This window comes from Camelus ferus, chromosome 20, assembly GCF_009834535.1.
Source record: "Camelus ferus isolate YT-003-E chromosome 20, BCGSAC_Cfer_1.0, whole genome shotgun sequence".
In the NCBI taxonomy this organism is placed as follows: Eukaryota; Metazoa; Chordata; class Mammalia; order Artiodactyla; family Camelidae; genus Camelus; species Camelus ferus.
The window spans coordinates 24,498,840-24,526,322 of NC_045715.1; the positions used below are offsets into that span (position 1 = coordinate 24,498,840).

Consider the following 27,483-nt stretch of genomic DNA (forward strand, 5'->3'; position numbering starts at 1 on the left):
GGAAGGGGCACCTTTCCTAATCCGTCTAATGGAACCACATCATGGCAGGCCCGCTTTCCACTGTGCTGCCATTCAGTTCGTGCTCAGTCAACAGTTGTCCTTACCTGCATGCTAGATCTTGGGAAGAGTTTGGGCAGCAGAGATGTGCTGGTAATTGTTCTTTGTGGGGAAAATCCCCCCTAATTTGTAGTATTTGCTAATTCCCATGACGTAGATACTCCCACAGTGGCTGATCCCAAGCCACTGAGTTGGGAAGAGAGGCACACAGTTGGCTCTTGCAAGCCACTGGATGTGGCTCCAGCACAGCACTGTGGTTTTACATTTATAATCTTAAAACTGCATCTGAAGCAGACTTTGAAGGCCCTGGAGAGAGAGATAAAGAGAGACAGCGATGGAGAGAAACAGATGGAGAGGAAAAACAGACAGGAAGGAAGAGAGGCAATGACTAGAGGGGAGACAGAGACTCTACTTCACTCTAAGGCTTGGGGCCTCCCCAAAGGTGAGGAATTGCTTCATCCAAGTCCTATGCAACCTATGTGAAGGAACTTGCCCAAGGAGAGGCTGGGCCAGTGGCTTCAGACCCCTGGAATGAGCCCGTTATCCCTGAAGCAGAGCCCCTGACTCCTCTACTCAGCCTGTCTGTGAACTGTGACCCCAACAGAGAAGCCCAGAGTGAGTGAGGTGTTCCTGTTGCCTCAATTCCTTTGCACATACTGTCCACTGCTTCTAAATCCTACTTGCCTCCTTTAGAGCTTATGTGCACATCAAGCTCCTCCCACCCTATTCAGTTTTATGCGCCCCAGACTTATCTGCCTCTCCAGGGCAAGACCAGACTGCTCCTTCCAGATTCCAGCCTCCCACTCTCCTGCCCTGGGCCCTCACCTGGACAAATTCTTATCCATCAAAGTCTTTATCAATTGACTGACTGACCCAAGACCTTCAGTGACAGATGAAAGTACCCCAATTAATGAATTGGATAACCCTTACTTGAGTACCTACTATGTGCTAGGAAGCTAGGAGCAATGTGGACTGAGGTACAGAGTGACATTCATGTGGGGGAGCCCAGAACATCATGGGGCCATAGATAAAGGGGCACAAACTCTGCTTTCAGTATGGGGGTGGCTGCAGGGAGGCTCTCGGAGGAGGTAGCCCCTAAGGTGAGGGAGGAAGAGGTATCAGCTAGGCAAGGCAGGGAGAGAATCGGGGAGGTTTGGGGCAAAGGGAGCAAGGGTAGGAGAGAATCTGGGATTCCAGGAAAGGAGTGTGGTTCAGAAAGGTTGCCATGGACCATGATGGGGTGCCGCGGTGATGGGGTCAGGGAGGGGCATGTCTTGAAAGGCCATAAGAGCCACAGGGTGGGGGCAGCTACTGATTTGCTGGTGTGTATGTTGAAGGAGTAGAGAAATGTTGAGGAGGGAAAAAAATGCTGGAGGCCCGTTGAGGCTGAGAAAGGGAGAAGGGAAGGGTGGAGAAAGCCCCTTCAGGAAGGTGAGATGTGAGATGAGCTGGAGGAGCAGCAGGAGAGACGGCTCAGTAAGCTGCTTCCGGTCCTTCAGACAGTGAGATCCTGGACCACCCTGGGTAACCACCCCCAAGTCAAAAAATAGGACGTATAATGGCCAGAGAAGACTTACAGCAGAGAACTGAAGGAGATGAGGGTGTGTGGATAGCTCAGGGAAGAGCATTCCAGGCAGAGGGAACTGAAAGGGCAAAAGCCCTGAACGGGATGTGCTGGAGGCCATCAGGTGGGGGTGGGTGGTGAGGTCTGAGAGGTCAGATCAGGCAGGGCTTCATCAGCCATGGTGGATTTTCTCCACGAGTGACGGGGATTCATGGGACAGTTTTGAGCAGGGCTTGACTGTGTTCAGCAGCCCCGTGCTCCCTCATCTCTCCTCTGTCCCCAGGCCAGAACACTATGGAGAGTGATCAGAGGGTGCCCCGAAAGGGCCGGAAGCTAGGCTCCAGCCGCCGGCGGCAGATGCGAGAAACAGCTGATGGCGAGGATGTCCCTGTGGCCCCAGAGCCAGGCTCCTGGTCCTCCCAGGCAGCAGCAGAGCTACAGGGCTTCTTCCAGGACTGTGGTGCCAAGGAGAGGGGCTTTGTCACTCGAGAGGACCTGGCGGTGAGTCCAAGGGCCCATCCCACCCCCTGAATCCCTTTTCTACAGCCTCCTGAGATTCCCCATCCCAACAGAACTTGCCTGCTCTTTCCCCTTTCTCTCATCTTCAAATTTGCTCTCAGAAAAGGCTAGGAATTTGTTTATACTGACTAACACTTATAAGGCTAATTTAGGTGTTACCCTCTTCCAGAAACATTTGCAGTTTAACAAAGGAAAGGTTTTAAGCCATAGAAGTAACTTGCATGTGTTATAATTTTAGGCCCACTGAGCAAGGAAGTTTATCTTGGGGAACATCAGGGCCCTGGAAATCAAACCATGTCAATGACATAAACTTCGATGAAACAGATCAGCCATGGTTGTGCAAGCCAGTAAGGAGTCTTAGGGCGTGGCCTTGACCAAGATTGGCCAATTTTTTTGTCTGTTTGTTTCTCCTGTTTTCTGCCAAGGGTCCTATGTGGGTTGCTGGATTCTCCCTGGACATGCTTTCTCCTGATACTGCTCTATGCTCTGGATTTTGTTCCTCCCCCATCAAAACTGACCCTTCCGATATTCCACCCTCAGGGCCACAAGGGGTACAAACGGCTGATGTTAAAATATATTTTTCGAAATGGTTGAAAAAAAAAAAGACTTGAGTAGACATAAAATCAATACTTAGCAAATATCTAATTTATTATTATTATTATTTATTAATGAGGGAACAATTAAGATGTTATGGCAGGTTCCAGGAGCATTTGAGAAGCTGGGATATTTGTAGGCAACTTGGCAGAAGAGTGTTAGGATAAGTTTCCTGAGTTCAATTTTTAAAATGGCTAATATCCAACAGGTCAGACAGCTTTGAGGTTATCTGTGCTACTAGACAAAAATTATTTTTACCTCTCCTGGGCAAAATCTACAAGTTAAAAAGTAACTTCAGTAGGTCTAGGACTTTTAATGAAAGGTAAACAATGAGATGAATTAAGTGCATTCCTCTCGTCTAGACAATGCCTAGGTAGTCATTACCCCCATGTAATATTGAGACGACGTGCTGTCTACCTTTTTGTCTTATTTCCAAGTTTCAGATAATTTCCCGTGATTATACATAACCTCCAAAGTAAATTCTTGATATAAAAAGGCTGATCTCATTAGGTTTGGCTCGATTATCTCCATAGGTGCAACAAGGGTGTAAATAAAACATGTGGGCTCCCTTGACTGGGCTCTGCAAATGGAGGCTTTTGAAGGATTGAGCCATTTTAGTTTCTGTCCAGAAAGTTTTCATATGGAATCTTAAACTGGACTTTAGAAAACCCTTGTTATTTGCACTTCTGACTAGAGTGACCATCTGTCCCAGTTTGCCTGGACTGGAGGGGCCCCTGGGATGTGGGACTTTCAGTGTTAAAACTTGAAATCTTTTGAGCAAACTAGGGCTAGTCAGCCTCCCTACTTCTACCCTAAAGCTAGGAAACCAAGCACAAGCCATTCTCTACCAGCTTTCACCTGCAGCACTTATAAATGTGAGGAACTTCCTCTCTTCCTGAGGTTCCCAATTTTTCTAAGGTCCCTGTCCTGTCCAGAATTCACCTTCCTCATCATGTGTTTCCAGACCAGGCTCCTGGGAGAGCTTTGCAGGCATCGGTTCCACAAATGTTCCTTACTTGTCACACTTGATTAAATGAGAATCATCCTTTTAATATTACATCTAGCTGCACAATTATTTACCCAACTATATCTCAGTAAAAAGGAGGACAGATTCTTATTGAACCTGTGTAAATAACTATATTGCCATGGAAAGGAAGGAGATTCAGGAAAAGTATTGGTTTAGGAATCAGGAGTGTAAAATTTCAGTTTATAAAAGCATACGCTCCTACTGAAGGTTAGAGACAGCTTAAGAAGACAGAGAAAGGACTTCCTCAAACATCCATAAATATGGAACAATAAAAAATAATGTCAACTGCATTCCCAACAAATAACCACAACTCAGTTCCTTCAACCATTCATTTAGTTCCGGGTAATTAATTCTTGTTCTGCTGGATTTTGGGCGAGCTGGCTGCTTCTGGTGTGAAAAGAGTCCTAGAAACTGTGACCCACTGGCTCACTCTGAAGGTAGGCTAAGTCAGCTTGGAATCCTGGACCCAAGTGAAGCATCAAGAGTTCATAGAACCTGGTACAGTCCTTTTCCACAAGGCTTTGAGTCTGTGCTTTGTGGAAGACACAAATTGGCCTGCAACATGTAATCAAGTTTTCAGGCAAGGGTAGGAAAGTAGAAATGCGTTTAGTAACGAGACTGAAAAGCTGTGGTTATTTATTACAGTAACTAAGAATATCAAAATGAAAGAGAGTAAAATGTTCTACTGGGATACAGTGTGTAAATATTTCATAAGCGTTTGCTCAGTGTTTCCCCTGAAGGTAAGAACATATTATGCATAGCAAAAGCATTGAGAAATCTCCAGGGCTTTCCTATAAAGCATGCAATTTCTGAAATACGTATATTAATAGCGTTTTACCTTTGTAAACTTAGCTAGGAAAGGCTGAATGTCTCTTCTGATCTGCCAGTTCTTCCTATGATGCTTTTATAATAGTGTCGAGGTATTTAATAAATAAAGAGAAAAATATCCTGACATTTAAATTTAATTTACCTAAACTTAGGATCTGATGTTGGGAAGGCAAAACCAAAAGAACTATCAGAGAAGACAGGGCATTAGGTTAAGATAGAATCATGGGATTCTGAGAAATAGTACTTGGTTACCTATTTAATCAAAGTGACAGTAAAACAAAATATTTTGAAATAAATACAGAAGGCAACACTGTTGTAAGGACATTTAGCTCTTTGATGGGGAAGTGGCTTTGCTTTTTGTTTTAAAGAAAATCAGAACACAATAAAGCCAAAACAAAGCAGAGAAAGTTATTCTGCTGAGATTCGGAATCAGTTACCTGCACAACTTACACAGATTATTAATAGTAACCTCTTTTTATCCCTTTCCTTAGAGCTTTAGGGCCAATTTATCATTTTAATAGAGATGGAGCCGAATTCTAGTTTTGCATTAATATAACATGTGGCGGTAAAAGTTCCACAAGATTTATTTTTTGGTATTTACTTTTAAACCCATCAAAGCTGAGCCAAATTTGGCAAAATGTTAATGTATATTTAATAGTCTATTTTATAGACTCAGGTGTTAAAAATCAAGACAACTAAGATTGCATTTCAGCAAACCCTCTACAACTCTTTATATCTATTCAGATTTTGCTTTTAATCCTTTTTCATGTCCTGGAACAACTAGACACTTTAAGACAAAACCACTTTCCTTAAACCTTGAAAAGCAAAAACACATCCCATTTTCCTTGCAGATACAGTTGTTTTTCTTTGTCACTCTTGTTCCTCGTATTGTCTCAAACACCCTCAGTGATTATAACTTTCAACAAAGTAATTAACCTCTGTTTCCCAGAAAGAACTAGGGGGTAAATAACTGAGAACTGACTAGCAAAGCTCACAAACACACATCACATGACTTTCTACAGTCACACATACCCTTGTACAACTTTAAAAAATTATGATAAAATTTACATAATATAAAATATGCCATTATAACCGTTTTTATGTGTAGAGTTCAGTGACATTAAGTTTATCCACATTGTTGTGCAACCATCACCACCATCCAACTCCAGATCTTCTTCATCTTCTCTAAAGGAAACTGTACCTATTAAACACTAACCCCCATTCTCCTAGCTCCTCCTCTCCTAGAAACCAGGATTTTACTTTCTGTCTCCAAGAATGTGACCACTCTAGGTTCCTCATATAAATAGAATCATACAGTACAGGTCATCCATGTTGTAGCACATGTCAGAATTCCCTTCCTTTTTAAGGGTGAATAATATTCCATTGTTTGTGTATACCACATTTCATCTATCCATTCAACCCTTGATAGACATTTGAGTTGCTTCCATCTTTTAGTTATTGTGAATATTGCTGCTATGAATATGATTGTACACATATCTACCTCAATCCCTGCTTTCCCTGGCACAACTATTTAAAGTGGCAAAAATGAATTCATACACTAACATGACCCAAAGATAGTTGCTTTTTAGCATATAAAAATAAGTAAAAGCATATAAATTTAAAATTCTGCTTAACAATCAATGTTCCAGTGTTTTTTCCTAGAAAATTTCCAGGTGACCAAAAGTATTTATCCATTAATTTAATTACTATCAATTCAGGTATTTCAAGTTACCTAAGTCTCTTGGAAATACAAGTACCGTTGATATAAAATTTGTTAGAATAATAAATCAACTGCGTAGAACACAAGTTTATATTTTTATAATCTTAAATATTATGTAAAGATAATGTTGGCTTATTTGAAAGTAAAACAAGATGAGAAGTATAGGAAATTCAGATTAACTAGTTTCTTTACAAAAAGCAAATCCAGATCTTAGAAAAATAGAATGTATACTTGTATTATATTTACTATAGGGCAGAGAAAACACAAATATTATTTATCTTTCATAAACCAATCTAATTTGTCCAAAGATTCTCCTTAATTATATGAACCTGGCTCCTTAAAAGTTTTCTGAGTTAGCAATTTCTTATAAAAATGAATTTTTTTGTAAGCCCAGCACATTTAAAGCATTAGAAGTTCAGTTTCTTTATTTTCTGTGACTTTGGGGGCCATTAGATTTATATACGCCCTTATTTGTCTCTACAAATCAATCCACACAGAACCCCTGTGAGGGACTCTAAGTTATCCATATCCAGATACAGAAAAATATTCACACTCGCAATAAGAGGTAAGGGCCTTTCTGAATTACAGACACATAGAGATACAGACAGATAGAGTGTCTGGCTTCGTTTCTACAACTCCAGCCACAGGTCAAAAGTAAACACAGAAACACAAACACTCCCCAGTCCAGATTCCAAAGAGCTGTTCTTCCCAGTGGACACAAAATTCTTAACTGATCTGAGGTCACACATAGAAAAACAAACACCACCACCAACAACAAAAGATTAGCAAACCATATTTTCCGTTGTCTCTCAACTGACAGACACTACGTCTCCAACACACATCCCGGGGAGATCACGCAACGGTCAGTCCATACAGTGGAATTCCCCATCCCGGCTGCCACCACAACCAGAAACAGAAAATCAGCAAAAACAGAAACAAAAACTAGAGAAACAGAATCAGCAGACTTGAAGTTCTATCACACGTGGGATTCCCTTCAAGAGCCAAGAAATTAAGTGCCTGACCTCCTAGAACCCGTTTGGGGCTCTTTTCCTGCAACACAGTTTACTGGGTTCTGACAGCTGAGTCCAGTGGGGCCTCTCTGGGGAATGCCCAAAACTATTAAAATAGAATTTCCAAAAAGGTAAAATCATGACCTTTAGGCAAAAATAAAATGAATCTATATCAAAGATTTTATTTAACTAATTAATGAGTTACGTTATGAATGGTTGAAAGAGTATTTAAAAAGCTCGAAGTAATTTAACCAAAAAAAGTTAGACGGCTGGGTTAGATTTTAAAAAGCTGGTTAATGTATAGCAGGTCATAAATCTTTGGGATTATCTGTTCCATCAGACAAAAATTATTTACATCTCTCCTGGACAAAAACCTGCAAGTTAACATGTGACTTCATTTAGTCTGGAACCTCTAATCAGTCCCGTGAGATGAATTAAGTACCTTTATACAGAATCTAGAAGATGCTTGCGTGGCTTTTGCCCCTGTAAAATACTGAAAGGATGTGCTGTCAAGTTCCAGATAATTTTTGAATACTGATAAACACATTCTGGGGAGAATTTGCTACTATCCTCTATTAGAGTCCTAAAGGGATGAGACACGGAACAGATAAGGTTTGATGTTGGATGGAGTAAGGGAAAAGAAGTGGAGGAAGTTCAAGGCTCTGCTGAGAGGGTGGCCTTGGATAGGGTCTGGGAGCCTCAAGGGTCAGCCTTGAAGTCAAGTTGTGGATGGGACTCCAAAACTGGGGAGAGGGAAGGAGGGGTGACTGAAGACAAACACCTCTCCTTTTTTTTTCACCTTTCCTTTTTTGACGGTGGCCCAGAGCCTTCCCCAGTGGAAACAGCATCCAACTTACTTCTTCATTGCAGGTGGCCAAGTTCAGCTTCCTGGGCAGTGAGGAGGAACTGGAGATGATCTTTGACTGGGTGGATATGGAACGGAAGGGACGTCTCTCCCTTGAAGAATTCAGCTCTGGGCTCAGTATGTCTGCTTTGAAGGGGCCTCTGGGGAGTGTTCCCAGTACGGGGTGAGGCTGGGCGGACAAGAGAGGCCATAGTGATACCCTACAAACCACAGGACCATCACAACACCCCTGAGAGCAGTTCATTGGCTGGGGGCCCCCTGAGCATTCCTTTCCTCCAGAAAGGCCTCCAGGCTTGCCTTCTGATGCTTCCCTTGTCTTCTTCCCAATAAAAGGCTTCCCTTGAGCAAGAGGTTAAGCACCCCCTGTTCTTGAGATGAGGGGACTTGTTTTTGCCTGAGGAAGTTCACATTCTGGTTTTGGTTAAAGGAATTCGAGGCCCCAAGGGAGTAGCAGAGGGTGATATGTAGTGGGTGGAAGCTTCCTAGGCTCTTAGCCCCCAGTGGACAGGTTGGTCCAACACCCGCTTCTCAAGACAGGCCCAAAAGGATCTAAAGACACCAAGGCCGGAGACACATTATTCCTGCTGAGCTCAATGGGGGAAGAAGCACTTCCAGCCCAGGGAATGGCAGAAGTGGTGTCCTTGCAGAGACCCTGAAAAGCACAGCTCAGCCTTAAATGTCTGCAAAGCCATCTGAAGTTCTCAGGTCTGCTGAGTCTCCAAGAGTTTGGGGGACAATAGAGAGAGAGGCCAGGAGTCTGCATTTACAGGCTGGGGCCACCCCAGGAGGTGGTTGCTTTGGTTCTGGTGATTGAGAGGCTGGGAGTAGGGAGGGGGAATGAGGACCCAGAATTGTGGAGTAGGGGAAGCACAGGAAGCAGTGTTGTCAACGCAGCCCCAAGAAGCCACCTTCCCATCTGTATCCAGTCGTGCCCAGAGACTTCCCAATGTCTATGGAACAAAATTCAAACCCCTTCCCAGGGCCTACAGGCCAGCACCATCCCGATTCTGACAACCTCCTGGGCTTACGCAGCACCTCTCGCCTCCTCCAGCATGCCAATCTGGCTCCTACCTCAGGGCCTTTCCATGTGTTATCCTTTCTGCCTGGAATATGCTTCCCTAGAAATTCACACGGCTTATTCCTTCTTCTTATTCACATTTCAGTTTCAATGTCACTTCCTCAGGACACTCCTGACCACCTCCTCCAAAGTAGACCCTGTCCAGCCTCTCAATGGAAATTACCCTGTTTATTCTTTTAGCTCACCTGACAAATTTTTTATTTTTAATGTGCCCTTTTCAGTGTTCATAAAGTGTCAGATCCACCAGGGAAGGAGTTTGGGCCAATTTTGTCCCCAGCTTATAGTAGATGCTCAATAAATAATCCCTTGACTGAGTTAAAAGAATGTGTTGGCCACCATGGAACTGCTATATGACTTCCAGCAAGTCTTTTGGCCTCTCTGGGCCTCAGATCTTCATCTATAAAATGGGTACAGTGTCTACCTTAAGTAAACTCCCAAGGTTGATGTGAGGAATGTATGACCATGGCTCTGTAAGTGCGACTGACACAGTTATAATGATTTCCCAAGGGCTGGAGCAGGGCAAGGGGGTAGGTCAGGGGACTGAGCCCAACCCCACTCTGCTCCCTTCTGTCCCACTCTGTTCCACAGAGAACATCTTTGGCTCCAGCTTGAGCACCCACAGGCTACATAGACAGAGGCCACTGCCTTCCAAGCGAGAATCTGTAGCCACCAGCTTCCCAGTGCTGGAGGAGGCCGATGCTGCAGAGAAGGAGGCATTCTCTGCTTTCATGGAGCAGCTGGGGGCCAGCCACTTACTTCCTGAGTAAGGCCAGCACAGTGTGTGTTGGGGTGGGGGAAAGGGACAGGGGGAGGCACTGCCATTCAGAGGGGGTGAGGACTCTCCTGGACACAATGTCAAGATGGAAGCCACCAGGCAGAGATGCGTGCAAATCCTGATTCGGCCACTTGTTAGCTGTGTGACTGTGGGCAAGTAGCCCAACCTCTGACCTCTGTTTCCCTGGCTGCTGCGTGAGCATAAGAGCTGTTGTGGGATTAAATGAAGCCATGTGTGGAGAAAACCTTCTCACCAGGGGTCCATCTACCCCAACCTCCCCCTCCCTGCCCTGCCCTACATGATCACTCCTCAGAAGGATCAGCTTCCCAAGGGGACTCACATTCTTAAGAATATGAAACTCCCTGAGGGTGCTTCTCTTACCCCAAAAAGAGGGTCTCCCAGTGGAGTGATTTCAGGCATGTTGATGCTCTATATTGGGCAGGCTTAGAGACGGGGGGCATTTCCACCAAATTGTCTCAGGCTCTGGGCTCTTGCGGTTCACTCAGACTCAGAGAAAGGGGGCCCTGCCTAAAAATGCCACTCTCATATCCCCCAGGTCCCACAGGGAATCACCCTTGTCCATCTGCCCAGGTTCTCCCAGGTTTGCCCGCCCCTCAGGGCTCTGAGAACAAGCTCTCAGAGGGTGGGGCAGGTGTTGTGGGGCAGGCAGGGTGGGACTTGGGGTGCAGGCTGGCGGGGAAGGTGTGGTGGGGAGTGATTTACCCACTTGGCAGCTTAGCCTGGGCTCAGCCCTCAGGCATCTGTCTTCATGACTTAATTAGATTCTTGTGAAAGCAGCATTTATCGAGTGCTGACCATGTGCCAGGCCCCAAGCCGGTGTTTTCACTGGGTGTGTCTCCTTCTCAAGCAGCCATTTTACAAATAGGCTCAGAGAGGGCATGGGACTTGCTAAATATCACACAGCTACAGAGTAGGAGAACAGAGAAAGCGAATGGAAGCCCTGGGCTATCAGACTCCCAAGTCCCCCCACCTGACAATGAATAACCAAACTGTAGAGAGACAAATTGCTGTGGGAATTTCACAAAGGGAAAGGACACAGCTGGGAAAGTTTCCTGGAGGAGGTGGCATTTGATTTACACCTTGTAGGGTATAAATAGATATTTGTGGCCCAGGTGCCCGAGTCTCTTGGGGTGTTGCCATTAAAACTGAGGAGTGGGGCTCCTCCGCCTCCTGGTCCCACCACATGGCTAGTCTCTGGCTGTCTCTCCCTCCCAGGCAGGCGGAAATCTGGCAGCTGTGGAGGAAGCTGCGGCAGGAGGAGCCCCAGCTGGCGGGCAACCTGGAGGGCTTTCTAGCCAAGATGACTGGCCGCCTGCAGGAGGCACGGGCTGACAAGGAGGTTCTGGAACTGACCCTGAGGAAGTGAGTTGGGGCCAGAGGGCCTCCCCCAGCCGCTGTCGGCACACAGTGGGTGCTCTTTACATTTTAGTTGAATCTCTATTGAATTCCCTCAGCTCCAGAAGAACCGAGGCCAGGGGTCCACAGCGGATCCTGGGAACTGGACACGCAGCGTTGAGCTGGAAGAAGGGTTGACTAAGGGGACCTACTGAGGAGGACAGAGTTAGGCCTTCAACAAAAGTGGGAATGGCCAGCGTGTCTTGCTGCAGGGCCACTGTGGCACCCAACTCCAGGGCACCACTCACGTAGCTTTCAATGCACGTGGTAACCCTGGGGTTGGCACAGGCACAGCCCAGCCAGGGAGTCTGAGTTACGGGGGTTGGAGGATGGTGACGGCAGGAAGTGGGAACAGAGTGATGTGGCTATGGGGACCATGAGACGGGGCCACAGGAACCACTATCCTGCTGATGGTTATAGGAGTCAGCGTGCTGGGACCAGGCAATCAATGTCAAGGATATATGTGTCAGGGAGCTGTTACTGGGATGACTGTTCTTAGGGTGACAGGGCTCTGTGACCACTGGCAGAGTGAGGTGAGCAGTAGGATAGACTCCAAGCCCTGGCCCAGACCACCCCTGTCAACAGCAGGGTCCTAGGGTGCTGATGTGGTGCCTGGCCCCACCTCCCACCCCTTCCAGGCGGGACTCTGACCACCATCACGAGGTTCAGCAACTCTACGAGGAAATGGAGCAGCAGATCCAGTGGGAGAAGCAGCAGCTGCAGGCTGAGGTGGGCTTCCACCCTTAGGCAGCTCACCCTCCCCTAGCCCTGGACTCCTCTGCTGGCTAAGCAGTGGGCCAGCAACTGGCCAGTGTGGGGCAGCGGGAGGCTGCTGGGAATGGATCTTCTCACACCTCTGAGCTCCATTCCTCAGAGAAATGGGGTGGCAAGTGCTGAGCCCAGGTGCCCTGCCTGGTCTCATGTGTCCCCCAGAGCCACTCCTTCTGTTCTCTGGGCCTCAGGCTCCTTGTTGCTAGAGTCTAGCCCTGAGTCAAGAAAGTTGTCCTGCAACCCCTCCTGGCTGGGACATCCTGGACCCTGCTCCCCAGGCCTGGGAGGAGGTGAAGTGTGGGAAGGGCCAGCCCAGTCCAGCTGGGTCTTAGATTCTGCAGTTCAGGGCCTGAGACCTCTCTGCTCCCCAGAGTGACTCCCGGGGCCTGGCCCTCAGCTCCCAGATGCAGGAGGTACTGGAGGCCAAAGAACGTGAGGTGCAGCGGCTGACTGAGGGCCAGAAGGAGGTGAGTGACAGGGCTTCCCTGGGAGCCCAGTTTCTGAGGATTCACTGGGCTGGTTGGGCTCCTGTATCAGAGTAGCCCCCTAGGAAAGAGATGTCTTGGTCCTTTTCTGAGATGAGGCCAGGTAGTGCAGTGGAAGCACTGGGACATGAGTCAGAAGGTCCAAGTTCAAATCCCTGCAATTAAAAGCCATGCAAATCTGAGGAAATACCTTTGCTTGTCTTGGCTGTAGTTTCTCTGTCTGTAGAATGGGAATAGCCACATCTACTGCATCTTCCCAGCTTGTTGTGTCAAATGTGGTAATAAATGAGAAAGCACTTTGAAACAGGAAAGCACTGAGGAAACACTCTGAATTCTCAATGCTGGAGAAGCTTGGTGATAGGGTGGTGTTCCACTCTCATTTCCATCATCAGCTGGGTGACCTTGGGCAGGTTTTTAACCTCTCTGAAACTTGATTTCCTTATCAGGGAAATGGAGATCAGAACTTTTGCCTTAGAAGGCTGCTGGGATGATTAAAGATACTATATTTGAGGGCCTAAGATGATGCCTAGCACATAGTAGGTACTTTGTACATCAGGGTTGTTACTGTCTCTGACTATGACCTAGAATCATAGATCATAGTCTGTGGTCTGGTCAGCATACCTGCTGTCCCCACACCCCAGGTCTTGTAGGCTATGCTCTCTTCCACTTGGCATTGTGGCTAAGCCTTTGGGTCTGAGACCCTGCCCCAGTGTCTCTTCCTTCCTCAACTTCCAGACCACTGACCTTAGTAAAATCACCATCTGTTGTAACTGGGAAAACCAACAGCTCTTCAGCACTGGACCAGTTTTCCAGGGCCTTCCCCACCATTGCCTTGGCTGGTCCCGCCACCTGGTCTCACTCTCCTGACACGGGTTGATTTCCCAGGTGCCTCTGCAGAAGCTTCTCCTTGGAAATTGAGGCAGGCCCCTTCTGCCAACGGAGGAGGTTAGATTTTCCATACTGGGGCCATTTTGTCCCGTCCCCTGTGGACATGAAGCCTCTGCCCCCTGGCCACTCAATCCTTTACCCAGCAACTATCTATGGTGCACCCACAATGTGCCAGGCAACTTTCTAGGTTCTGAGGAACATAACAGACACAAATAATTCCTGCTCATGGAGTTATTATGTAGTTACAGAAACAGGTGATAAACCAAATATGCAAGTAAAGTCTATAACATATTAGGTAGTGAAAGTACTTAGGAGAATAAAGGAAAGCAGGGCAGGGGGATAGAAAGGTTCTGATAGGGGAGTCAAGGAAGACCCCACTGAGATGACGACCTTGGAGTAAAGACCTGAAAGAGGTGATGGGTGGGCCATGTGGTATCTGGGGAAAGAGCAGTCCAGGCAGAGGGAATAGTGAGTGCAAAGGCCCCGAGGTGGGCATGATGTCCTGTGAATGTTCAAGGACCAGCAAGGACACCTGTGGGCGAGAGCAGACTGCAGGAGCCGGGGCAGTGGGAGAAGATCAGAGATGTAACAGGGGTGGGGTAGGGGAGACTGCAGGGTCCTGGAGCCTATTTCGAGGCCATTGCCTTCCATCCGGTATGGTCAAGCAGCTCTCCGTCTCCCAGCCATGTGACCTGCTGGTGGATCAGGAGCTCCTTGCCAATCAGACGGGGCTCAGAGATGAGCAGCCACTGCAGAGCTTTGAGTAGAGGAGGGTGTGATCCCATTTACATTTCAGGCCCTTGTGGTTCTGGCAGTTTGTGTTTCTTGCACAGTTCCCTCTCTCTTCCCTATTCCAGCATTTCCAGTATCTCTTCTGGGTGGGAGGTAATGGAGCTAATTAGGCCAGTAAGGAGTAATACTCCCCAAACCTACGTTTTAAGCTGAGTCTCCAGGAGCCTGAGTCAGTGCCCCACAATGGCCTTGGGAGGCTGTTTGTTCCCCTGGAGGGCAACTGGGCCTCTCTTCTCCTCATCCTCCACCTCCTGCAGCTGGAGGCCCAGCTCCACCGCCTCAGCAGCACACACCAGGAGGCCAGCTCGGAGAACCAGCAGCTTCGGGAGGCCGAGCGTGACCTGGCTGGGCGGCTGGAGGAGGTGCGGGGAAAGCTGCAGGTGACCAGGGGGCACCTGAATGCTGCCAGGGGCCGTGTGTCCTGGCAGATGGAGGAGGAACCGAGGCAAGTAGCTGCCATCCCTGGGCTGGGGTGGAGACCAGGTGCTTCCTGGAAGAGGGGAGGGAGGCTCTGAGTTCACCCAGAACATACAGACTCCCTCCTTAAACCTCACAACAACCTTGCTAGGCTGGGATTATCATGCCCATTTCTCAGACAAGGAAACAGAGAGAGGAAAGTCATCTGCCCAGGATCAAGTAACTGGGGTTCAAACATACACACACACACAGACACGTACACACATGGGCTAGCACAGTGCTAGATCCCTGGCAGGCATTCAATCTACTTGTCACAGGTCAGAGGAGTGGGATGGGCCAGAATGGTCAAGGAAGGCTTCCTGGAGGAGGTGAGGCTGAATATAGGCCTTGATGGATGAGCAGGATTGGATGAGGGGGAGGAGTGGGTAGTGCACGCCAGGGGAGAAGAACTGCCAAAGAGAAGGCCAGAAGGGAGGGCTAGCCATGAGGTGTATACCCAATGGTGAGGGATGGAGGCAGGATTGGTGTGGCATCTACCTGCCTCTCCCCTGACCTTAGCTTCCCACACTTGTTCTAGTATCCCCAGAGCAGGTGAGGAGAAGGCTCCAGACCCTCAGGCAGTCTCCTCTGAGGAGGCTCCCCTGCCGGGACTGTTTGGGGACAACGATGACTGGGACCAGCTCCTGAGCAGCATCAGCAGCACCCCCCACAGAGCCCTGCAGATCTCCTGGAGCCCACCCCCAACCCCGAGAGCCCCCTCAGGCCCCCAGACACCCCGAGTGGTCAGGCAGATCTCTATATCGGAGCCACGTGCTTTTCTGTTTGGTCAGGAGCCACCTTCAGATCCAGATGGGGCTCCAAGGAGCCCCCCTGGAGTGACTTCCCAGACCAAGGAAGAGAAAGCAGTGGATCCAGATGGGCAGGACATCAGCCCAGGGCAGTCCAATGAACTCCCCAGCCTGGAACCCAAGGAGGAGTCAGGGCCTGGGCCTCGGGTCCACTTCCATTGGGGTCTCCCAGGAGCCCCAACTGGGGAGTCAGGGAGTCTGGTGGCAACTGAGCTTAAAGTGCTTATTCCTTTGGAGGATAGGCCCCCTCATCCTGTGACCTCTCCCCCTCCCCAGGCCCCAGCTGGGCCCAGAGAACAGTTCCAGGCCTTATACCCAGGCGATGAGGGTCCTGAGCTTGGGCCTGTCCCAGCCAAGCTGCCCAGGCAAAGAGAGGCCCTACATCAGGACCCACATGCCACTGGCTCTGAGCCAGGACATGGGTCCCCAGAAGCTGGAGCCCTCATAGCAGGGCTGGCTGAGCCCTCCCAGGGTCTGGAGCCTGTAGGTCAGATTCCCACAGAGAGATTGGAGCAGAGCAAGCCAGGCCCAGATGTGCAGGAGAGCCATCCTGGGGGGCTACAAGGAGCTCATGGCCAGATCCTTGGGCCAGAAGGGCTGCCTGCCCTCGCCCACCAGGGTCTGGAAGAGGAGTCCAGGGTGGAGGAAAGTAAAGGAGTGGACCGAGGAGGGCAGGATCTCAGTTCAGAGCTATCCATTGAGGCTCTTGGCTTGAAAACTGGGCATTCAGAACTCCCCCAGCAAGATTTCCTGCCTGCTTCCCTCCCACATGACCCAGCACAGGCTCAGGCCGAAGCAGAAACCCCTGCTCCTGGAAAACCATCACCTCCAAGGGACTCTCCCCGCACTGGGGCTCAGCCTGGGGATGGAGCAGGGCCCTGGGAGCCCACACAAACCCTCCCAACCAGGGCTGAACTGGAAGCCCAACCCAGGCCCCCACCCACAACTGCTCACGCAGAAGAACAAGGTCCCCCTCAATCCAGAGACCCGAGGGCAGAGAACTGGCCTAAAGACCCAGGAATGGACTCCAGGGGTGCTGGGTCAACCCCATTTCCAGGGGAGCACATGGCCAGTGAGCCTCCTTCAGCCAACCCTGATTACGCCTTCCATGTCATCTTCCTGGGAGACTCGAACGTGGGCAAAACATCTTTCCTGCACCTGCTGCATCAGAACTCATTTGCTACTCAGCTGACAGCCACCGTAGGTAAGGACCCACCTGGGGAGGGAGGTGGGGGAGGGAGGGGGGACCCAGGGGACCAGGCTGACAGGCTGGAGCAGGCCCAGAGTCAGCCACAAGCCAACCCTGTGGAAACTGTAGTTTCTGCCCTGGCCACAGGCCCTGCATTACACATTATTTTGCACATAATCTGGCTATTTTACTAATCATCTCTAATTACAGGTAATTTGCTTTTTCTGCATTGATCTGATTAGCTTATAATGTGCCACATCAACAAAGCACCCTGCAATTTAGGTGCCGGCACTGGCTGAAGGTGAAAACAAGTAGGTCTCCACCCACCTGGCCCCTGGGCGGGCCACTGCAGGGTCCGTGCCGCTTGACTTTGCTCAGGACCAGCCCCAGGCCAGTCAGCCAGCTTCTGGCAGGAGGTCATGTTGGGCAAGTTGAACATTTTACACAGAATGTATTTGTAGAGTGGGGTAAGTCAGGAACACAGGTGCCTGAGTTCAAACCCCAGCTTGGCCACTTACTAGTGGTATTATTTAAGCCCTCTGAGCATGATGGGGGCACCAATAGTGCTGACTTCCTGGAGTGCTTGTAAGGATTAGCTCTGTTAGTACATATCAAGGTCTTAGAATAGTATCTGGCATGTATTAAGTGCTCAATTAATATTAGCTATTTTCATGGTTGTTATTAATATAAGTAAATATTTGATAATGTCTAATTCAGTGGCTCTTGCAAATAATATGTCCCAAAGTACAAAGCTCCCTCTCCCTAAAAATATTGGGATATGTGGCCACTTGAACACTGCAGAGTCACAGAAAAGAGCTCGTGGGTATATCCCACTTAGGGGCAAAGATGGAGTGATCCGCATCTTTGTGTCTGTCAGGGTGGATGTTGACTGGGGAACAGTGCCAGACCAGTGGATAAAGTTCTTAAACTTTACATAAGATAGGCGCCCCCAGGACAAGTTCTCAAAATTTTCTCTGCCTGAGAATCCTCACCTGGGGAGCCAGGTAAAAATGCAGTGTCCTGGGGGATGGGGGACCCATAGGAGTTCTGGCCTGAGGTTGAGCAGGATCACAGGGTCTGCAAGGCCACCATCATTAATCACCTAAGCTACCGGTTACAGACCACCTACAAGGCACCAGGCATACATGTCTTATTCTTTACAACAGCCCTCCCTGTAATTGAGCCTCTCCCACTATTACGTGGTAAGAAGACTCCCCAAAAGTCAACTGAGAAAAAGACAGCTTGCATAATTGTAAAAAAGACAGGGCAAGGCTGCTGCACTACTAGCTGGCTGGAGGACCTGAGATCCAGGTGTGTGATCCAAATCTGTCCCAGGCTCACCTGCAGTTTACTGCCCCTGGTGGCTGTCATCCATCTTGCTCAACCATAGGGATGATTCTGGCTTCCACAGTCATGAACATTTCCCTGCTCATCATCACCCTCCTCCATTCCCACTCCCTTCTCTTACCTGCCTGCATTTGAGAACAAGGCCAGGTGGAGGACCAGATCCAGAGCCAAAGGAGTTATATCTGAATGTGCATTTTTGCGAGGATTTTTCTATCTATCCCCATTTTACAGATTAGGAAAACAGAGAATTGAAGACCTGGTTAAGTTTCTTACCCTACTTGGGTCCCAAAGTTCATACCCAGGGCCACCTGCCTTCAAAGCACATGACCCCACACCAGAAGTTTTATTCTTTCCTGGGTTCAGTGTTGCCCTCTCCCTGGGTTTGTGCATGTATAAAATAGCAGATTCTTTGGGAAGCAGAAAACATTACGTTCCTAATAGTTTATGTGGTTAAGCTGTAACATGTCTGGGGGAGGATGTGAGGGGCACATGGATGGGTTTCGGAGGGCGATAGGCAGGGAGGTGGAAAGTGGGATTAATAGGGGAGTTATTAAAAGCAAAGAATAATCCTTAGATCATATGGTGGGTATTTAAGCAGAGGCTGGATATCATCACAAGCAGTGGGACTAGATAACGTCAGAAGTTCCTGCAGACCCTGGGCTTCCTAAGACCTTCAGGGAAGAGGGCAGTAAAGAGAAATGGATGCTACAGACTTCTGCTTCACCATTTACCGAGGCCAGACCTCCTGGAGCTGCTTCTCCCAGCTTCCAGTGGACAGCATGGGCAGGGGGTGTCTATGGCTTCTGTCACCACCAGGGGCGGCAGCAGATGCTTAGAGGGGTCACCATGAGAGACCTTGAGAAAGGTCTCTAGTAGCTCAGGGCTATTATGAAGAGCCACCTCTTTCCTGAGCTGGTCCGGGCCGTACACTGCGCTCTGCAGCCTCAAGGCTCCATTAGCACAGGGGATGGGCGTGGGGACAAAGCAGCCCCCTCCAGCACCTCACCCCCCACCTGGGTTCCTTGGGAAATGAGGGTTAGCACGAAGGTATACTCCAAAGATTCCAAATCTTCCTGGGATTTCATATTACCTCCATATTTCCAGGGACAGAAAGGATCTGAAATAATGACACAGGGAGGGATGGGGACTGTGAAATGTAAAGAACTTGTGTCCAGGGAGATGAGAATTCATAGTGATAATAAAAATTACCACCTCTCACTCCCCAGACACTCGGCTGACTCCTGACATAAGTCATTTAACCCTCCCAACCACCCAGTGATGTGAGTCATTTTAAATTGCCACCTTGAAGATAAGGAAGGAAGGCTCAGAGAGGTGAAGTGACTTGCCTGAGGTCACACAGAGAGTACAGCAGCAGAGGCTGGATAACTCACAGCCCAGCTGGTCATCCCTGAAGCCAGTGCTTCTTCCACTCTCTCAGGCTACCTGTCTGCCCTGCTGTCTGGGTAAAGGGGGAAGATGCATGCAACAATTAGGAATGAAACAAGGAGTATTACAAAAATAAATAAAACTGATTTTCTTGAGTAGCCTGAGGAACAAACACTGCCGTGCAATTGAGAAGACAGATATTTTCATAGAAGTAAAGACAATGCAAGGTGCCTCGCATTGGCTGTCAGGGCAGGAGTGCAGTGGGGGCTGGGTGGTCAGGGAAGGCTTCTTGGAGGATGTGGGCCCATGAGTATGGATGGGATGTGGAGAGCAGAGGGGAAGGCCAGCAGCTGAAGGTTCCCATCCCACCCTGGCTGGTACTGGGGACACGTATATATTTGGGCCGGCCTCAGCTAAAAGACCTGGGCAGTAACTTGAAAGTACGCCTGACCCCCTTCTATGTGTCCTAGGAGTGGATTTTCGGGTCAAAAACCTGATGGTGGACAACAAGTGCTTTGCGCTGCAGCTCTGGGACACGGCTGGCCAGGAGAGGTAATGGGTACAGTTGCCATTAGTGGCGTCAGAGACCCAGGCTTGAGCCTGGATTGCAGAGGGTGCAGCGGGCAGCCCCAACCTTGAGGAGTCTAACACGGGCTAAGAGGCAACCAAGTGCAAATGCAAGTGCAGCTTCTATCCCTGAGGATTCAGGAGGTCAGAGACAGAAAGATGAGTCCAGTCCCAGTGGGGGGAGAAGGACACCAGACCTAGAGGTCCCCTCAGTCTGGCAGGGCACCTGTGAGGGCTGTCCCAACATGGCCCTCAGGGGACAGCTACCCAATCGCTGTCCTGAAAATACTGGCCTTCCACTTTCTAGTTAAGCAGTAGTGATCCAAACTGAAAAGACACATCTTCTATGGTCCAGCAGTTCTACTTCTAGAAACTCATTCTACCCATAAACTCGTACATGGCTATATTGTCAAAGGGACCAAGACTGTTCATAGCAACATCATTTATATTATGAAACACTGAAACAATCTAAACATTATCAATGTTATGAAGCCACAAAAAAGACCGAGGACTCTCTTTATGTACAAATAAGGAAATAGCTCCAAGACATTGTATTAACTGGATAAAATAAAGTAAAGGCTACAGAGTATTAATGAGTACAGTGTTTTACACTGTATTTGTTCAAACAGTGTATGGGTATATATAAACGTGTGTGTGTGTAAGCATATATACGTATATGTATGTACATAAAACACCTCTGGGAAAATATTTCAGAAACGGGTAACTCTGCCTCTGGGAGGCAGACTGGATGGCTGCAGGGTGAGGGTAGGGTCGACAGGGAGAGACTTCTCACTGGGTGCCCTTTGGAACCTTTTGAAATTTGAGCAATGAGAACTGTTACCTATTCAACAATAAACACACTCTGAGAAGGAAAGTATGTGCACACTCTCTTTGGGAAGCAATTAGAAGCAGGTGGAGTGGCTGAGGCCTAGAGAGGCCAGGCCTGGGGCCAGGCCGCCTGCCGTGGCCTTACGCAGACTCTCCGGGCAGGTACCACAGCATGACGCGGCAGCTGCTCCGCAAAGCTGATGGAGTGGTGCTCATGTACGATGTCACCTCCCAGGAGAGCTTTGCCCATGTGCGCTACTGGCTGGACTGTCTCCAGGTGAGTTAATGGCTGCTAGGGTTACAGTTTTTGAGGTCAAGAGGGAACTTGTATCCTGTTCCCTCCCTTTTTTCTCCCAGGATTACAAATGACACTACAGACATGTGGGTGACATAATCTAGTGAGGGCAGTTGGCTGGATGGGCTGGAAGCATAGTGGTACAAAGAAACCACAACCACATAGTATACCCTCCAAAACAAACTCTTTCCTTTATCCTATAACCATTTCTTTCCTATATACAGAAGCTCTGTGATGTCTTCTTAACTCCTGGGGATAATGCAATTCTAGTGCCACTCTAGGTGATAATTTCTCTGTCCACACATCTCTAGTTCTTTCCCCTATGTATTTAATTGATATGTATATGCTGAAGTTCTGCAGTATGTCCCAGCACAGCAGAGGGGTATAAAATAACATGTTGTTTTCCCTCTAGAAGTTTCTAGTCTATTTGAAGAGATGCAAAAGCAGCAGGATAAGGTAATATACGAAAGCAGCTGGGCTCTGGGTTCTAACAAGACCTAGGTTTGAATCCTAGTTACCCCATCCCAATTCTGTGACTTAGGACAAGTGACTTAACCCCTCTGAACTTCAATTTCCTGACTTCCTTCACAGAGGAATTGTGAGGATTAACTGATATAATTGCTTTCACCACAGCACCTGGTGTATAGTAAACACTCAGTAAACAGAAGCTATTATTATTCATGAAACACAAAATAAGCCAAGGCAGCATGTGTGATCAAGTGCTGGGCTGTTCAGCACAAGCAGGATGAGAAAGGCATGGACAGGAGCAATCCAGGAAGGTGTCCTGGGGGAGGTGCTTTGCAGGTTGGCCTTGGAAACTGGGTGACATATTTGCAGGCAAAGAGGAGGGGCAGGTTCACTGCAGATGGAAGAGAAAGTGTCAAAGGTGGGAAGAGTGTGGAGTGGGTGTGATAACAAAGGTGGGCATGTGTGGAGGGAGGCTGCACACTGTCAGCTTCCTAGAGGGCGGAGCCAAATCCACCCAGGGCCTGGCACACAGCAGGTGCTCAACATGTGTGGCTGAGGGAATGTGTTCTGTGTGCAGGATACAGTGTCCGATGGGGTGGTCATCCTTCTCCTGGGAAACAAGATGGACTGTAAGGAGGAGCGGCAAGTGTCCACTGAGGCCGGGCAGCAACTGGCCCAGGTGAGGACCTGGGCATTGGCTCCTTTCCAAGCCTGAACCGGGCAGACCCCTCCCTGGAGAGTAGTGAGTAGGTTACCCTGGCCCGGGCCACCAAGAAGGACCCATCGCCCATTTCTGACCCTGCCCAATCAAAGGCCAGATTGGAGTAGACAACAGCCTCCCACCCACCTGGGCTTTAGACCCAAACATCAGGCTGTAATGGTGGGCATGACATTGAATCTCACTGTTGAATTAGCAAATCCCCACAGTGTCCCAACCTACATTAAAAAAAAAATCTTCAGAGTAAAAAAGGTTTTCAAAGCTTCACTTAAAATTCCCTGTCAAATCTTAATTTATCTCTGGTCTCTAATTAACATAACATTCCTTCTAATTTATTCTATCTTAAGACACAAATTCTTCCCTGGAAAGATTGCATCAAAAACCCTACCACCAGATAGTGGATGCTACTTATTCATGAATAGAATTCAGCCACATTCCAGAAAATCTGGAGAATAATAAAGATGGAAAAAAGAATCACTCCCTGACCCACCTCTGACACCACCCCTCTTGGCATTTCCATATCATATTTCCTTCCCGTTCTTCCTCTCATTTCTCCTACTCATGAAGTCATCATTGTGGTTCCTGGTTGGCAGGAATTTTTTCCTCTTAAAAGTAGTAGCTCATCTCTTTGACATAGTAATTCCTCCTCTAGCAACTTATCCTAAAGAAAGAATCAGAAATAATCCCTAAGAGAATAACATAATGGGCACCTGTGTATAATGTATAATCAAATGTATTTATATGAGGATGTTCTTTACTTTGTCATTTATAAGAACAAACATTTGGCAACAGTTGATGGTTAATTTGTGGAGCTTCATGTGAGAGGCTAGCATTTGCCATTAAGAATACTGTCCTGGAAGAATGCTTAAGGGTGTGGAGGAAATGTGTACAATGTAATGTGAAGTCAGAAAAGCAGCTGCAATTCTGGATATAGATTAGGCCGAACCATATGAGATTGCAGATATTTGACTGTTTGGCACCTATCAAAACAGCAATTTCGTATTGTTTCACCTAATAGTATAATGCCATTTAGTCCAGCCCCCATTAAAAGGGCTATATAAAACAGAATGGAAATACATACTCAAACGTTAGTGAGAGTAGTTTATATTTTGTACTTATACCTTTTTATGTTTCTTTTTCCAATATTTCCCCCAACTAAATATTTTTGAAATCAAAAAAACATAACTAATGTCTAACAATGTCCTCAAGGACATTTCTCCAAGTTAGGACACAGGCTTCCCACCGTCACGCTGAAGCTGTAGAGTGTTTCCGGGTAGCATCTTTGACATCTTGGCTAGCTAGGGTGGAGGGCCAGTGGGCAGAGGGGTGAGGCTGGGGATCATGGGCCACAAGGAGAGGGGCTTCTCACCTGTTGAGGTTGGCCTGGGGACATACTGGGATTCTGTCTGATGGCCCAGTCTTTGGTGATAGAGGCTGCTGCCTGGACTCTCAGTGGTCTCCCCCACAGCACCCATACCCCTGTCTGTCTGGCTGCAGGAGCTGGGGGTCTCCTTTGGAGAGTGCAGTGCTGCCCTGGGTCACAACATCCTGGAGCCCGTGGTGAATCTGGCCCGGTGAGTGCCACCCTACCACTCCCCACCCAGAATCCAGAAGGGAAAGCCCCATTCTGAGGAAGCACCTATGAAATCACAGGGCTCAGAAGTCAGTGGAATGAGAGACAGTAATGCATGGAAAGCCTCCTGACTTCAGTTCTACCAGTCCCATAAGCTGCATCACCTCCAGGAAGTCTCATATCCCCTCTCTCAGCCTCAGGGCAGTGGGAGAGCGAGAGTTACTCTCCTGCTCCCAACCTTCTGGTGACTTCCACTGTATTTAGAATAAAGTACAAAAGCCTGGCAGAGGCATATATTAGCTCCAGTGCCATCTCCCCTGCCCCTCCCATAAACTTCAGCCAATCGGAGGGGCCTTCCCTGACCACACCCCCTTCCATCACTGTTCTGGATCACATCCTCTTTTTGTGTGCTTCAAAGCCCTTCTCCACAAATTGTAATTACACATGCATTTGTCTGTTTTCTAGTTGCTGCCTACCTCCCCTACCAGGCTGTAGCTCCAGGGGGACAGGGCCATGTCCCTTTTGTTCAGCCCTCTGCCTGGGGCCTGGCATATACTAGGTGCTCAATAAATGAATGAGATGAGTGAGGGGGAAAGGGTATTAGACCAGATAATCTCTAAACCCCTTCTCTGACAAAGCAGCTAGCGTGAGCTTGCTAAACTGCAAAGCTGATCACACCTGACACCTCTGACAGGCAACTGCTCAATGGCTTCCCTTTGCTTTAGGATAAAAGCCCAAGTTCCTGAATGTGGCTTCCTGGCCCATGAGCTCCAAATCCCTGCTGCCTCGAAGTCTTCTTTCTGGCCATTCAGTCCTTAGGCTCCGTGATTTAGGACAGTGTCAAGTACAGAGTAGATATATTGTGAACGAATGAATGAATGAATGAATGGGCTTCTTTTTCTTCCCTAACCCCCAAGCTCTTTCTCGACACTGAGCCTTTGCTGGCTTCCCAGAACGCACTCTCCTTTTCTGCTAGCGAACCCTTGTCCACTGCTCGGTCTCAGCTCCGACACTATCTCCTTCCTCCCCAAATCCCTCTGGGACCTGGTGTGAAGTCCCTCTGTTTGCCTCCCCATTCCTGGTCCTGATTGCCCCCTTCCCCTCTCTGTCTCCCTCACCACTCAAGGCGAGGACATGCTGGCTTCATTGCCATAATCAAAGTCCCTTGCCTGGCACACAGTAGGCTGGAGAGAATGCCAGATAAGAGACAGAAGGCTGAAGTCTCCATGGCCCCATTTTTTTTGTGCCATGTGGAATGCAGGGCAGGGGCAGAGCAGCAGGGAGAGAGGAAACTCAGGGGATGCAGCCTCCTAGCTGCACCCTTGGACCTCTCCTTGCTGCCCCTGGGAGGTGAGAGAGAGGACTGATGCCTGGGCATCTTCATGCAGGTCACTCAAGATGCAAGAAGACCGACTAAAGGGCTCACTGGTGGAGGTGGCCCCTGAGAAGCCACCAAAGAGAGCTGGTTGCTGCTCATGACCCCCTGGCCTGTCTGAGGTAGAATGGCCACTTCCCTGGGTTTCCTGTTCCCACCTGCCTGGACACAGCAGTGACAGAGATGGCCAGCTTGGAAGTTCAGGAAAATCCTCCTCAGGTCAGGACTTGGCTCCCAGGCAGGGGCTGTACTAACACTGACCTTTGTACTTCAAAGAAGGACTTTTCTGAGTAATAACGCTGGGGAGTGGAGGTGGGGGCAGTTAAAACTCTTTAAAGAAAGGGAAAGTCTAGAAAAATGACTTAAGGAAAACACACCACAACACTGGCAAAACATCTCTGGGTGGTAACATTATAGGGTAAATGTATGGGGGTGGTATTTTCCTTTTTTTACGTATTTGTATTTTCAAATCTTCTACACTGACTGAGTGTTCCCCATACAGTCAGAAATAAGAATAAATGTTGAGGGGAGGGAAAGAAACTTAAAAGAGCTTGCTTTGGTGCTGATTACCAGTTGATATAGCCTGTTTATTAAAGCCATCCTATTGTTCCATGCCTGGCAAAGCTGGTGAATCTTGTCTCATTCACTGTATCTGTTTGCAAGCATGGGGTTTCTTTTGAGCAGAATCTGATTCCTGGGGAAGAGCAATGTTCTGATGGCCCCTGCTATGCCCCATTTCCCCCATCTCCCTGAGCCCCGACCACACTCTCCCCAAAAATCTGCCTGTAAGGGGTCATATCTGGGGATCTCATCCCCTGCCTCCACGCCACGGTGCCCCTATGGGAACCTCTGTCTTGAGGTGTCAATCTCTGGATGCAGTCGAGGTGCAGCTGGGGTGTGGCTGGTGGGGCCTGGGGAGCAGCAGGGGAAACTGATTCAGGTTATTCATGGGTTCCTCTTTGGAGCTCGTGTGAGAGTTCCCAGAATTGCATATTTGCCTCCTGACAGGTAGCTGCACATTATAACCTGGGGCTGGGATTTTCAGTGCCCTTGGGGAGCTTGTTTTGAGAATCTAAGACGGCCTCTCAGTGTTAGCCTATCTCCTGTCATCTGTGTTTGCTGTCTCATCTTACCGTTAACCACATAAGGCTCACCAGGCACTGCGGTCCAGCGTGGGCAGAGTGCTGAGTGTGGTACTTAGCAATCATTCGGGTGCTGGTGACTTCCTCAGTTGAATCGAAGGAAACCTCAGTTTCATAGAGAGACAAGCAAATACAGTTCAAGAGACAGAGGTTCAGAGAAAGAGAATGAAGGAAAAACAGGAGAGCATGAGACAGAGGAAAGAGACCTCTTATCAGTTTAATCAGTCTCCACTCTTGGCCCCTATCCCTCTGCTCAGTTCTATAAGGGATCAATAGCACTGAGTTTTCTGTCACTAGAGGCTTATAAGTAGAAGCCAGGTAACACTTGGCAAGAGGTGCAGTGGAGAAGATTCAGGTATCAGAAGCCACCAGAGTTTAGATCAGATGCCCTTAATAGACCTCATTTAATCTCTAAGCTAGTAAATGCGAATGACTCCCATGATCCAGCCAATCCTCTTACTTGTCCTCCTCCCTGATTCTTTCTTAGCCCCAGTGTCTTCTCCCTTCCTGGATCTTGTCAACCCACAAGCCTCCCCCTGTTCTGAGCGGGTTCTAGGCTGTACTATGCTCAGAGAAAGACAGAGAGACAGGGAGAGGTGAGCTGGCGTAAGTGATGCCTGGCCTTGGCTGAGAGTGTGTGGCAGGTCCTTCTGTTGCTAATGGCTCTCTCTGGGGTCGAGGACCTGGCCAGCACTGGTATCTCTGTCCTACGAGCCAGTGAGTTAATGAGGCAGGTAGGTAGGGTGTGACTCCTGGGGGAGCCAGTTAAGTGGATAGAGCCCTTGTCCTTTGGGGAATCCAGTACAGAAGTGCACCCCTTCCCCCAGTCTGCCCCTCCCACCTCAGCTCTGCCCAGCCCCAGGCAGCTAGCTCAGGTGCCCTGGGGGTGGGGTGTTAGAGGGGACTGCACACCTGCCCAGAGCCCTCTCTTGGCTTTCTCT

At 48.5% G+C, this 27,483-nt stretch overlaps 1 protein-coding gene across 1 annotated transcript; it reads left to right on the forward strand.

Moving 5' to 3' along the window:
- Positions 1 to 1,818: 1,818 nt before the first annotated feature.
- On the forward strand, positions 1,819 to 27,019 carry RAB44 (RAB44, member RAS oncogene family). Its single transcript, XM_032462958.1, has 13 exons — positions 1,819 to 2,122; positions 8,190 to 8,301; positions 9,851 to 10,025; positions 11,274 to 11,420; positions 12,092 to 12,182; positions 12,596 to 12,691; positions 14,647 to 14,834; positions 15,384 to 16,858; positions 20,047 to 20,128; positions 21,134 to 21,248; positions 22,312 to 22,413; positions 23,950 to 24,026; positions 25,414 to 27,019. Exons 1-13 carry the CDS (start codon positions 1,916 to 1,918, stop codon positions 25,502 to 25,504), a joined length of 2,958 nt encoding a protein of 985 aa, XP_032318849.1. The 5' UTR covers positions 1,819 to 1,915; the 3' UTR covers positions 25,505 to 27,019.
- Positions 27,020 to 27,483: the final 464 nt, after the last annotated feature.

Bases quoted from the DNA above. Each gene is read 5' to 3' on its own strand.
- RAB44 (XM_032462958.1), top strand. From the start codon at position 1,916: ATGGAGAGTGATCAGAGGGTGCCCCGAAAGGGCCGGAAGCTAGGCTCC. The intron at 8,302-9,850 runs GTATGTCTGCTT...TCTGTTCCACAG, and splicing joins AGAATTCAGCTCTGGGCTCA to AGAACATCTTTGGCTCCAGC. The intron at 20,129-21,133 runs GTAATGGGTACA...CTCTCCGGGCAG, and splicing joins GACACGGCTGGCCAGGAGAG to GTACCACAGCATGACGCGGC.